This window comes from Pelodiscus sinensis, chromosome 3 (assembly GCF_052426305.1).
Source record: "Pelodiscus sinensis isolate ZL-2025 chromosome 3, ASM5242630v1, whole genome shotgun sequence".
NCBI lineage: Eukaryota > Metazoa > Chordata > Testudines > Trionychidae > Pelodiscus > Pelodiscus sinensis.
Window position 1 is genome coordinate 193,392,832 of NC_143054.1, and position 13,697 is coordinate 193,406,528.

At 43.7% G+C, this 13,697-nt stretch overlaps 1 protein-coding gene across 4 annotated transcripts in view; it reads right to left on the reverse strand.

Annotated features, from left to right (window-relative positions):
- The window catches only part of PLCB1 (phospholipase C beta 1), a 698,632-nt gene that overhangs the window by 185,527 nt on the left and 499,408 nt on the right, over nt 1-13,697 (reverse strand). For all 4 annotated transcript variants that reach the window (XM_075925686.2, XM_075925693.2, XM_075925689.2 and 1 more), the window contains one exon: nt 7,275-7,421. In XM_075925686.2, coding sequence (XP_075781801.1) covers nt 7,275-7,421 — 147 coding nt within the window. The remainder of the gene's footprint in view (nt 1-7,274; nt 7,422-13,697) is intronic.

Genomic DNA, 13,697 nt, shown 5'->3' on the forward strand with positions numbered 1-13,697 from the left:
GGGGGGGGGAGAGCTCGGAGAGAGCCCTCCCGCAACGCAGCACAGCAGATGGGACTCAAGCCAAGGAGGTAAGCCGCCAGCGCGGACGTAGTGGACCGGCGGGGAGAGGAAGTAGCCCAGGGCGGGCAGAGGGAGCCTACGGGATGGCGCGTTACGGCAGATGCTCCGCCAGCCGGACCGGACAACGCAAGCGTCTGAGTCCTTAGGGCTCTGGGCTGGGGTCCGTAAGAAGGGGCGGGCCCGGACCCCTCTCTCCCTGCTACGGAGAGTCAGGCGGCCTCCGACCATGAAGAGGCCTCCTGGGCCGATAGTGAAACTGACTGGGACGCCGGACGGTGATTCATCAGATGACGGGAGCACGGGACTGGGGATGGAGAGCTAGGGGTGCCATTGGGGCCCCCAATAGACTCCTTTACAGGCACCTTAAACATAATCAGATTTATTTGGGCATCGGCTTTCGTGGGAGTCTCCATGCATCTGCTGATGTGGTGTTTACCCTTGAAAGATGATGAAGAAATAAATGTATTAGTCTTCAAGGTACCACAGAACTCCTCCTTGATTCTTCAAAAGATAGTGGAAGACCCCCTACAGAGTAGCAGTGTGATACTGCATTGGGGCATAATGGAATTTCTAACAACAGCTGGCGATCAGAGAACATAAAGCCTGTGTAACCCTAACCATAGCTAGTATGGCTCCAAATGGTGTCAGATCACCCCTCAAATATTTTTGAGGTGTTTCTATGGCCCTCATTACCATAACATCTTAGCACCTCACTACACTGAACACGTCTTTCCTCACAAAACTCTCTTGAGAACTAGAGCAGTGCAACTGTCCCTATTGTACAGAAGGGGGCCTGATGCCCAGAGAGGCTTAGCGACTTCCCATGGTCATACAGCAAGTCTGTGGCAGTGTGGGGATGTGACCCACAGTTCCTAGACGAGCACGGGAACTTCTTTTCCTCACTGAAATGCATTTCTCAAGTGGGCACCTCATGAAATAACACACCCTTCGCTTTTCCTAAAAAGTGTCCTCAAAGAGTCAATGAACCACGCTGTGGTGGGCATTGTAAATTCTGGATGTTGCAGTATAAAGGCTGTGCGGAGAAACAAAGTGAAACTTGTACCTTACTGGGCAAGAGGTGCAGTTATATATCTCCATGATCCACCTACCTTAAGTGCTGAAAGCTCAGCCCTTTGTCCTTCTCCTGGGTATAACTGGGATGGGCTTTTATGACCATCCACTGGGTGCAGGCAAAGAAGCACCCCCATATTGCTGCACAGTGGTAGTGTCTTTGCACCGTGGACACTACTCCAATGACCTTTCTCCAGGGTGCCCCCTCTTTCCATCTCTCCCTCCCTATAAGTCCCTTCTGTCCTGCCCAAAGGTGCCTCATGCCCCAACTTTCACTGTTGCCATGGCAAGTTCCCCCTTTTACCTGTCTCTGAATGAAGGGAGGAGAACTAGAAGCTGCTCCTAAGGCCATTCTACACTAGGAAATTATTTTGAAAATACTAAATGTGACTTAATAATTCCCAGTTTAACAAATTTGAAATTGCATGTCCTCACTACAGGGAAGAATCTAAATTAGTCCAAGGCAGTCTCCATTAATGTGGACATGCTACCTTGGACTTAGAGCTCCAGGAAATACTCTGGGGAGCTGTGCGAGGCCTCCCAGAGGCCACCTAGTTCAAATTAGTGGCACCGGAGCATCCACGCTAAGGCTATGTCTACACTGGCAGCTTCTTGTGCAAGAACTCTTTTGCGGAAGAGTTCTTGTGCAAAAAACACTTCCAGGAGAGAGCGTCTACACTGGCATGTGCCTTTGCGCAAGAGCTGTGCTTTTGGGCAAGAGCATCCATGCCAGTGTAGACGCTCTCTTGCGCAAAAAAGCTCCGATGGCCATTTTAACCATAGGGCTTTCTTGCGCAAGAAATTCATATTGCCTGTCTACACTGGCCTCTTGTGCAAGAACAGTTGCACAAGATGGCTTATTCCTGAGCGGGAGCATCATAGTCCTTGTGCAAGAAGCCCTGATTTTATACAAGTAGAATGTCAGTTTACTTGCGCAAGAACACATGGCCAGTGTAGATAGGCAGCACGTTTTTGCCGCTTTTGCGCAAGATCACATCAATGTAGACACAGCCTAACGTTATTTTGGAATTAGTGTTATTCCTGATGAAAAGCAGGAGTCCAGAGTTCGAATTCCATGGCCTGTTATTGCGGAATAACGGGCTCGGTAGAGTGGATGCAACACTAATAATTCAAACTTGTGGGAGTTATTTCAGATTAAGGTCCTAGTGTAGACCAGGGCTAAGAGAGTACCAGGGGTTCCTCCTGCCCTCTGCTCAGCTTCCATCTGTTGGCCAAGTTCCTGCCTCTCCCAAGCTCTCCCACCCTCCAACCCAACAGAGCAGGAGAGAAAAACCCCGATAGAGATGGCAGGAAGAAAAGCCTATGGCCTGAGCTCAACAGCTCAATGAGTGGTCAGCAGCACCAGGAAACACAGTGAGTTGAGAGGAAAGTTAGCTGTGTGCTGCTGCGTAACACAGCAGCCTCAGAGTGGTCCCAGCTTGTCTTCCTGCTCCTCAACAGCATGTTGTTGTCTCCTGACATTGTGAAGATGGAGCATCATTGTGTTGGGTTTTTCCCCCCCACCTGTAATTTCTTTCCTGCTCCTGAATTTCCTTGGTAACCCACAGTCTGGGAAGGTCTATTCCACTTGGCAAAGCTGGCAAGGTCCCGTGCAAGAAAGGATGTGGGTTGGGAAAGTTTTGAGGAAATGCTGAAGGTTGCAAATAAGTGAGGCAACCTTGTTGTGGGCTCAGAACTTGAAGCTGAAAAGCAGGTGCGTGATGCGGGCAAGGAATATGGTCGTAACGAAGAAGGAGAGAATGAACTGGTATCTGAGGAATATTGCCGGATATTCTGCATGGCAGATGCTCAGTGCATGGGTGGAGGAAACAGAGGTTGGGAGTTAGCTGGCTAGTCTCTGTGGTCTATACACACATACTCAACCTAAACCCCAGGAACTCTATGTAACCACCACTAGGGGGAATTTGGAGCTGGGACCTCTAGAACTTAGTATAGGAGTCTCTACCCTTTGAGCTAAACGCCAGCTGGCTCTGAACCCATGCTGCAGAGGTCTCTTGAATTTAGCTGTTGCTGTGGCCTAGGTGCCACTGCAGTGAACCACACAAGGTGTGTGGGCTACATCTATACTCTGCACTGGTCTTCCCACTTAAAAGGCAAAAAGGCAGATGGCAATATACATCTAAAAGGTTAAACAGGTGTGTGATAGACAATGATCATTATTGCTTGGCTCTTGTGCTACAGGGAGAGCTGCAACAATGTCACATCCCACTGTGACACCAGCAATAACCCGAGGCAATTCTGGGAAGAAATCAGTCACAACACAGGACCACCAATTAATGCCTGCGGGACATTTATAAACAAATCAGCAGCGAAAGAAATATTTTTTTTCCACACAGATGAGATTTCTTTAAACCAGGTTTGAATGATTGGTTTCCTGGTGGATTTTAACTTTGTTCTTAACTGTTGTGTTTCCTGAAGTGGGGGAAAAAGGAATAATGCTTCTAAATAAATGATCAAGACTTGATGTACTGCCAAGCATCTCTACTAAAGGCTAGAAAAATGGTCATTACAATTAAAACTAACGTGAGACTGTGTGTATGTTTTTCTTCATGTTGTAACAGTGTTTCTTTGGGGATGCCTTTTTCTTAAAAACTAAATAACAAAAGGATTGATAATTAGTAGGGCAATAACTGTAGCCATAATAAAGATGGATTGCTAGACTGAATGGTTCCCTACTTCCTTAATAATGATTGCATGATTGGCTGCTAGTGCCATTTGCACGGCTCAAATGAATGCACAGATGTTCCTGAAGCTTTTGTTCCCAACTTCCCAAGCCTTTTAACCCCTTCAACGTTGAACAAATAAGATAACAACCTGGTAGCATTTGTTTACATGCTAAACTGAATGAAGTGTCTGCTGACTGAATGCAAACAGCAACATGACTGTATCTGGTCAAGCTAGAAATTAAAATCTCTAGCTGTCAGTTTTTGTGATGTATTTATAAAAGCTAATGGTTAAATGCCATTCCAGGCCAGCTGTCTCAGATTTACTGAGCACAATGAACCCACAAAGAAACTGGGTGTACATTTTGTATCTCAATCTCCCATTAAGCGCGGCCCCAACTTACGAACAGCGTTCTGCGCTTACGAACAGCACGGTCCCATTGAAATGAATGGGGTCTGACTTACGAACACATCGAGTTACGACCAAGTGCTTGGTACGTAACTCGTTCGTAAGTCGGGGACTATATGTCTTAGCAAGAGTGTTGTAAGCATAACACCAGAAGCAATATTTCTGCAGATTAGGCTACAATTGGAGTATTGCGTTCAGTTCTGGGTGCTATACTTTAGATGTGGACGAATCTGAGAGAGTCCAGAGAAGAGCGATAAAAGTGACTAAAGTTCTAGAAAACATGACCTATGAAAGAAAATTGAAAAAACTGAGTTTGTTTAGTCTGGAAAAGAGAAGACCGAGGGGAGACATTGTAACAGTTTTTGCATACATAAATGTTTGTTACAAGGAGAAGGGAGAAAAATTGTACTCTCTAACCTCTGAGAATAGGAAAAGAAACAGTTATCTTAAAATGCAGCAAGGGCAGTTTAGGCTGGACATTAGGGAAAACTTCCTAACTGTCAGGTTGCCTATGGAGGATGTGGAATCTCCATCACTGTAGATATGTAAGAGCAAGATAGACAAACACTTGCCAAGGATGGCCTATACTTAATCCTGGTGTAGTGACTGGGCCAGAGGTCTCCTGAGGTCCCTTCCAGTCAGATAATTCTATGATTTTCAAGAGCAGCTTCTGAAATTATCCTAAAATGCATGTCAAGTAACCTGTAGGTGCAATTTGGTAGGACTTTTTTTAGCATTTGGTCTGCCTTAAATTTGTATAAAGCTAGGCAAGTCTGAAGTACAATCCGCAACTGACTCGTCCCTGCTGAGATATGAAAGTATATACTGTAAGGTTATATACGATGCTGTATTTACAAAATCTCAGTAGAATAGCCCAAGTTTCATCCTTGAGTCTGTATTTCCTGGCTTCTCTTACGTGTTAGTTAGTTGTCCATTTGGTTGGTTGCTTTTAAGTCAGACCTTTAGGGCTTTGATATGTTTTGAGCTGCACCCATGTAAATATAGAATAATTACTCTGAAATCAAGAGCAAGACTGCAAATTTACACTGTCATCAAGAAGAGCAGAATTTAGCCTTGTGCTGCCTCCCCACTCCTACACAGTAATGTGGCAGATTTGCTGCATCTGTACAGCTCCTCAGACATCAGCCCTACTATTGAAGTGACAGCTTCCACAGATCAGGAATTCTTTGTAATACTGCAGCATTCTACCTACGCGGATTCTTCGGTACACCAGTAGGGCCCAGTCTACATTAGAGACAATGGGCCTGAAAAATACCACCATAAAAAACAAAGCTGCTTTTCTATTGAGAACACTCGAATTCTCCCCAAGATCATACATTTCTATAGATTAGAATAATAACTTTTAAGGAGCCAACCTGATTTTTTTTTTCTTTTCCATTTTGCAGAAACAAGGCTGCTCTTGAGCAGAACAGGAAAAGTTTTAGGATAAAACACATTTTACAACCAAGGTATAAAACTCTGAACTATGGGTATCTAATGGAAATACTGACAGTTCATTAATTATACAACAGCAGTAGTAGGTGCTGCAGAAAGCACTCTAATACACATAACAAATCCAAGTTAACAACCACTTGACCTATTTAGATTGGGCTTCTACCTGGAATTATTGAGCTTGGATTATTACTCACCGGTATTTTGTAGAACTAAGGCATGTCCATTAAATCAGTAATGTTAAAAAGATCATAAATCAATTACATGAGCCAGATTTTTACTACATATTGTATCACAACTTTCTCGTTTAATGTAATGATGCTAACATAAAAGGTAACAAACAAAATTCCCAAACGCAAATGTGCTCAAACAAAAAATGCGTAATTGTTGTGTAATATAAATTAAAAACATTCTAAAATGACAAATTCACATTTTTTTCCCATGGAGATAAATCAAAAGGCCAAAACTATAAAAAAATGAGCATCAGAAATTAGGCTCTTAAATCTTTATGTGGCATTATCAGGGAAATGATCTGCTCTTGCAGTCTTGAGTGTTTTGAAGCCCCACTGACTTTAGTATATAAATAACATAGTTCAGGTCCTCAGTTTAATTATGTGATGGCAGCTTCTGGATGCTCAGAATTTCTGAGAACTGGGTTGCACCATCACAGAACACAGATGCTGAAGGAAGTTAGTTGGACAGATCTTGGCGCCTCAAGAAGAAAGGGGCAGCAGGCCAGGAGACTCATGAGTGACTCTGGACCTCTCTATTTCTCTCAAACCAGAGAACAAATTTAGTGTGGCGTTTGATCGCATAAAGCTTTTGGTTCAATCAGTTTCAGGACTGCAGGGGGATGGGTGGTTCAGGTGCAGGGAGGTTCTTACTGCGTTGATTTTACCATTCTAGTTCACCTACTCATTGCAATGAAATGTCATCTTGAACACTAGATCATGAACCATTTCTTCCCCAAATTAAAGGCCTCTTCCAGAGCCTGTTGAAGTTAATGGGGACCTTTCAATGGCTTCATTAGGCTTTGGATCAGGCACGGACTGAACCAGGTTCAGTATTAGTAAGAATAAGGAGATAACATCTCCGTGGAGCAGGATAAAAATCACTTTTCAGAAACAATAAGGTTATGTCTACATTGCCCAGTCTTGTGCAAAAACATATGCAAATGAGGTGTGGTGATGAATATCGCCGCACCTCATTTGCAAACTTAATGAGATGCCATTTATGCGCAAGGGGCTTTTGCACAAGAAGGAACTGTCTATACTGTTCCTTCCTGTGCAAAATCCCTCTCTTGTGCAAGAGTCGCTCTGCTGCTTATTTTCAGAAGGAACAGTGTAGACTGCTCCTTCTTGTGCAAAAGCCCCTTGTGCAAAAATGGCAGCTCATTAAGTATGCAAATGAGGTGTGGTGATATCCATCACCACACCTCATTTGCATACGTTCTTGCGCAAGACTGGGCAATGTAGACATAGCCTAAGAGTGTAAGATCACTGGTACCCAAGTGGTTAGTGCATCCATCCCACGTGACTGCAAATATATTGTCTATTCATTGTTGTGAAGTAAGAAATCAGAGTTTTCCCATACTATACCTGTGAGGTAGGTGTTGTGTGAGGAATTGATGAAATAGTGAGACAACGGCTGAGACATATCTTCATTCAAATCCAGTTTCTCAGGTGGAACGACGCCATTCTCCTCTCCACTCAGGTATCGCATAAATCCGTCCACTGATATCTGTCCTGGGAAAGCACAGGTTTGGTGGAATCACACATTAATTAAGAACATAAGAACGGCCACACTTGATCAGACCAATGTTCCATCTAGCCCAGTATCCTGTCTGCTGACAGCGGCCAATACCAGATACCCCAGAGGGAGGGAACACAACAGGTGATCCTCACGTGATCCCTCTCCAGTCACCCATTTCCAGATAAGCAGAGGCTAGGGACACCATTTCTACCCATCCTGGCTAATAGCCATTGATGGACCTAATCTCCATGAATCTATCTAGCTCTTTCTTTAACTCTGTTAAAGTTCTAGCCTTCACCGCATCCTCTGGCAAGGCGTTCCACAGGTTAACTGTGCTCTGAGTGAAGAAAAACTTCTTTTTGTTTTTTTGTTTGTTTTAAACCTGCCACCTATTAATTTCATTCAGTGACCGTCTGGTTCTTATATTGTGGGAATAAGTAAATAACTTTTCCTTATTCACTTTTTCCACACCAGTCATGATTTTATAGACCTCTGTCATATCCCCTCTTAGTCTCCTCTTTTCTAAGCTCAACAGTCCAAGTCGTTTTAGTCTCTCTCTTCATATGGGACACATTCCAAACTCCTAATAATTTTTGTTGTCCTTTTCTGAACCTTTTCCGGTGCCAATATATCTTTTTTGAGATGAGGCAACCATATCTGCACACAGTATTCAAGATGTGAGAGTACCATGGTTTCTAAGCATAGTATCGTCGGGATACACGTATTTTCCATTCAATGCATATTGAGAATGTGGCATATGAGAAAGGCCATATGATAATCACATTAGACTAGTTATGAATATGGACTAGATTTATACCATTTATTGTTTAGTTTTAGTATTATTATCCCTAAATGCTCAGAATTGCATGGAGTGATCTACACACATGACCTCAGTTGATGTCAAAGGGATTACATTGCCTAATCCATTATTGATTTGGAAATTAGGAGGATAGTCTAGTATAGAGAGACTGTCCTGCCATGCTTTTGATCTCATTCCATTCACTGCAATGAGATCCAAACATCAGAACTCCCCGTGTGTCCCCTACACAAGATGTCATAAATAGTGCTACTTTGCCATTTCTTTGGGTTTGTTCATTGACTCATTTCCCCCACCCCCCATACCCTCCAGAGAGAGTCAAATCCAGGGGCCCTAGCTCAGTTTGCTTTCAATTCCTTACATTGACTGGGAATTTGTCCAAATAAGGATAGAGTAAAAACCACTTCTGGAGGAATGAATTTACCAGGAATCTGAGGTGCAGAAGACCACAGATAAAAAGCAATCAAAAGGAATTGGTATATTCTCTTTTATCGATATGTTTCCAGTATGTATATTTGAACTCAGACTAATTAACCCTCTTAGCAAGTGGGAGTTAGTGTTCTGTTTCATAATTATTTCACTTAGGTTCTAATTTTTAATTCCAAGCACAAATGACAGTTGAACACTCCTTTGAAATTACCGGACCAATTTCAGCCAGGACAGAAATGGGATCTATACCACAAACTTAGGTAAAGTTATGCCTATTTACACAGAGCTATCGACCAATAGGCTTTGACTTACTCTGTATCTGACACACATATCGGTACTGGGCCAAGCCATAATATTCCCTCTCAATGTCCCCACTCCTCGTTTTATTATTTTAGTTTTCTAGTTTTCCTTCACAGATTGATGGATTGTAGCAACCCAAAAGCTACAGGCTGCTCCCATAGTGCATTATACAGTTTTTCCTTGTACATGAACATAAAAAATTCCAAGCTGGAAGAAGATGTATTTTAATGGGCCTCTCCAAAGTATCCTGTACGATATTTCTAATGGCAGTAGCTAGAAGGTGTGGACGATCTGGGGTTCTGCTCCTAATTCTGCCACTGTCTAAGTGTACGTCCACAGTACGCAGCTTTTAGCAACTGGGCTGTGTTGACACAGCCCTGCTGCTAAAAGTCGGTGTGTGAAACTCTGCTTTTGGGGGGCAGGTTGCTTTATCAGCAGGAGTGCTTTACTACTGGCAAAGCAGCATTCACTTGCCCGGGTAAAACTTTGTTTTTCATGGTTTTTTTTTTTTAAGTAACCAAGTGCAAGTGTAGACATACCCTAAATCTGTGACCATAGCACAAGTCACAAATTCTATGCTTCAAGCAACCTGACTGTAAAAAAGAAATAGCACCCGGCCTCCCTCCTTTGTCAAGTCCTCTGAGATTATCAGATGAAAATGTGCGCGCGCTCTCTCTCTCTCTCCTCCTTTTCCTCCTCCTCTGCATAAAGTAGCTATTTTAAGTCTGAGCATAGACTTCAGGATTTGGCTGTGATCAGAGAGGAGGACGTGGCCATACACCAAAGGGCGCGAGGTGTGTCATGGATTTCAATTCTGATATCTTGTTTTCATAGCCACCCATGAGCATCACCCCACATGAATCTACTTCTGTGACAAGGAGCGTAGTGTGAATACAAACCAGCACACTCAACCTTCATTCCCCAGACAACTGTAAGAAGGCTGAAAGGGGAAACACTGAGCACATGCACAGCTTGAACATGGTAATCTGACTACAGACTTGGCGGGGAAAGAAGGGGGCTCCTGGGTTGCTGTGACACAGAGCAATCAATCACCAACAGCCTGGGACCTAAATGCTTTCCCTTTCACAGCTGGTGCAAACAGAGTCAAGAAGCTTCCTCAGGCTTCAAGCCCAGTGAATTACCAGGCAATCAGAGGGCTGGACTCTCTGCTCAGCACAAGGACCTGCCCAGTTCAGATGAGTTTTGCTGTTATTAGATCCATTTGTAGGGCTGCATGCGTCTCCCCAGCAAGTTTGGGCCTGATCCCAAACCCAGAAAAGTCAGTGGAAAGACTCCGAATGACTTGGATCTTAGTGACATAAATGGAGAGTGAATACTATTCTCCTACAGAGTTAACACCTTCCTGTGACAGAGTCGGCCTTTCCTGGGCCCCACTTGAATGTTGGCAGAGTTTCTTCTCTTCCAAAGTCATTTCTTCTTTAGGAACCTTACTCCAGTCTTTCTGGATTTCCAGGTACTGGGACCATCCTCTCAAGAGCACTTTCAATCTGAGTTTTCCTTTAAGAGAACCTATGTAGGTCTCACTTGTTTACAGTAAAATAGTGATAGAAATGTAGCCGTGTTAGTTTGGTGTAGCTGAAACAAAATACAGGACTATGTAGCACTTTAAAGACTAACAAGATAGTTTATTAGATGATGAGCTTTCGTGGGCCAGACCCACTTCCTCAGATCAAATAGTGGAAGAAAATTGTCACAACCATATATACCAAAGGATACAATTAAAAAAATGAACACATATGAACACATGTGTCCTTTTCATATGTGTTCATTTTTTTAATTGTATCCTTTGGTATATATGGTTGTGACAATTTTCTTCCACTATTTGATCTGAGGAAGTGGTTCTGGCCCACGAAGGCTCATCACCTAATAAACCATCTTGTTAGTCTTTAAAGTGCTACATAGTCCTGTATTTTGTTTACAGTAAGTTAGGTTTGGTTAAACCTTGAGGAGGGTTTATCTTCAAATCCGCCCTGCAGAGATCAGCTGTTAGCGGGTCTGGTGAGTCCTTGTGGGTTGTGGTCTTCCTCCCAGCAACTTTGCCTGTAAGTCACAGCAGCTTTTCTCCTGGTCGTTGCCCTTCCTGTGACAGTTCTCCCTTTTAAGCTTGCTTCCCCAAGTGGAGCATGCTTTGCTTGTTAGCCATCCCTATCGGGAGCAGGAAGGGGAATGCCCTGTCATACCCCCACTATAGCTCGCTATCTCACCCACACCTCAAAATTCCCACAGAGTCAAAATTCCTACACAGGTGGTGTTAATGCGGTGAAGCCTCCGAGCCTTGTTAGCCATGCACCTGCATATCTCAGCAGCTAGCTCACTGCCACAGTGGGCTACGTCTTCCTCATCACAATTAAGCAGCCTGCCTCTCAGATGCCGAAGCAATTACTGCGGATTTTGCAGCGGCGGGAGTTTGGTGGGGGAATGCAGACAGCAGACGTCAAAGATGCTTTTGCTCCTGGTGCTACAGAATAGACGGTTTGTTGAGGCCAAGCAGTGCGAGGCAATTCTCCGCAGATGGCCATCCCGAGTAAAATGACTGGAAGGTATTGGTGTGGTTAGTTCTCAGTTTTCTTACGCATACAGGTTAGACCTCCCTGGACTGGCACCCTCAGGACCTGACTGGTCCCAGAGGAGGCATTTTGCCGGACCAGTGAAGGTGATTTCTGGACCCACTCCACTGCTCCCCTCTGCCAGTCCTGACTCAGTCACTGGCTTCCCAGACAGCTCCCCCCCTGTTGCTGGCACCCACTTCTCTGCCAGTCCCCACTGCCATACTGGGTAGGCCCACCGCCTCTGCGTGCTGAGCACTGCTGCATGTTGGGCTCCTGATGTCCTGCCAGCCCACAGGGCTCCCAAGCACTAGCCCTTCACCAGGATTCTCTAGTCTTGGAACATCCATGGTCCAGTAGGACCATGGATGTTGCTGGACTAGAGAGTCCCAGTTTAGAGAGTTTCAACCTGTTTTACAAGGGGAAAAAAAGTGACCTGCTCTTCCATCAGCATCTATCGTATTTTATCTGGGTATTCAGTAAAGGAAAACTGGCCCTACAAGAAGACAAGTCCACAGTGAAATTGCTTTTCTTTATGCTCCTCCACAAACAGGATACATTGCTAGGCCTGAAAAGGAGCAAGACAAGAAACTGAAGAATAGGGTTTGTTCATACAGCCCTTCCATGGGCATTGATTCCAACAGGCATACATTGCTGTATCTTTATCTACCTCACTACCCAAAGCATTCTTTTCCCTCTAACTCAGGACTTTAGAAAAGTTTAAATTTAACTTCTTTAAAATTTCTTTAAAAATCTATAGACTCTCTCTGCAGCTCCCTAATATTAAGTGCAGCATTCTGCTGTGAAAAGAGAATTAAATGGGCTTGTTTCCTTCTCACACACCATTACTCTTACTAAGAGCTCAAGAGGTCAAATCATTCCCTGAGTGGTCCTAACACTTTCAAATAATGCCCTTGGTTATACCTCTGCAACTCCCTTGCCTTACGTGTGACTAAACTGGGGTAGCTAACTAGAATTTAGAGTCTGATCCAAAGCTTGCTAAAGTGAGATGAAAGACTTTCATTAATTCCAGTGGATTTTGGATCAAGTCTATAGTAAATAATTCCACTGATATTGCTAAAGAGGGAACAGAATCCAGAAGACACTTTCTTAGTTGTGTTGGCACTGGAGTAAACTACACATTAGCTATAATCACAAAAACTATGTCCATAAATCTCTTGCAAGTATCAGATGAGAGCTCTTCCTTTACAGAGGGGCTACGTCTACACTGGCACCCTTTTCCGGAAATGCTTAAAACGGAACAGTTTTCCGTTATAAGTATTTCTGGAAAAAGCACGTCTACATTGGCAGGATGCTTTTCCGGAAAAGCACTTTTTCCGGAAAAGCGTCCGTGGCCAATGTAGACGCGTTTTTCCGCAAAAAAGCCCCGATTGTCATTTTCGCGATTGGGGCTTTTTTGCAGAAAAGACTACTGTGCTGTCTACACTGGCCCTTTTCCAGAATAGTTTTTCCGGAAAAGGACTTTTGCCCGAACGGGAGCAGCATAGTTTTTCCGGAAAAACACTGACAATTTTACAGTAGATCGTCACTGCTTTTCCGGAAAAGCAAGCGGCCAGTTTAGACAGCTGGCAAGTTATTCCGGAAAAGCGGCTACTTTTTTTAAAAAAAACCCTGAGTCTGGACACAGGCCTAGTGATCAGCATCACAGAAAAGTTGTACTAAGCAAAGCTGATCACTTTTTTGATCATATTCATAAATTTAGCAAAGAAAGGCATACTCTAGAATTCATAACTTTGGCTATTATTGAAGAAGAAATCTGACTAGAAAAGTTAATTCAGCAGAGAATGAGAAATGAAAATGAACTGAAGGGTAACTAGAGATGGTTTCCCCTGTCTCTGAAGCCTTGAACTGGATTGTATAGGATTCTCAGTGCTAGGGCTGGTTTCATTTAACATCTTCATTAATAATCTGAAAGAAGTGTCAGCAACTTGACAAATAAACTGACAGATATTACACTGGGAAGCTTTGTGAATAGGATGGGGCAAGAAATACTTGGAAATCAGCAGTCCTGAAAAAATGGAGAGCAACCCTGGATGAGTTAGCAATGCAATAAAGTGGTAAAAAAAAAAGCCAGTGTGATTTGGACTGCACAGGATAGAGATATATCAAATCACCAACAAAAAGGGTGACAATAC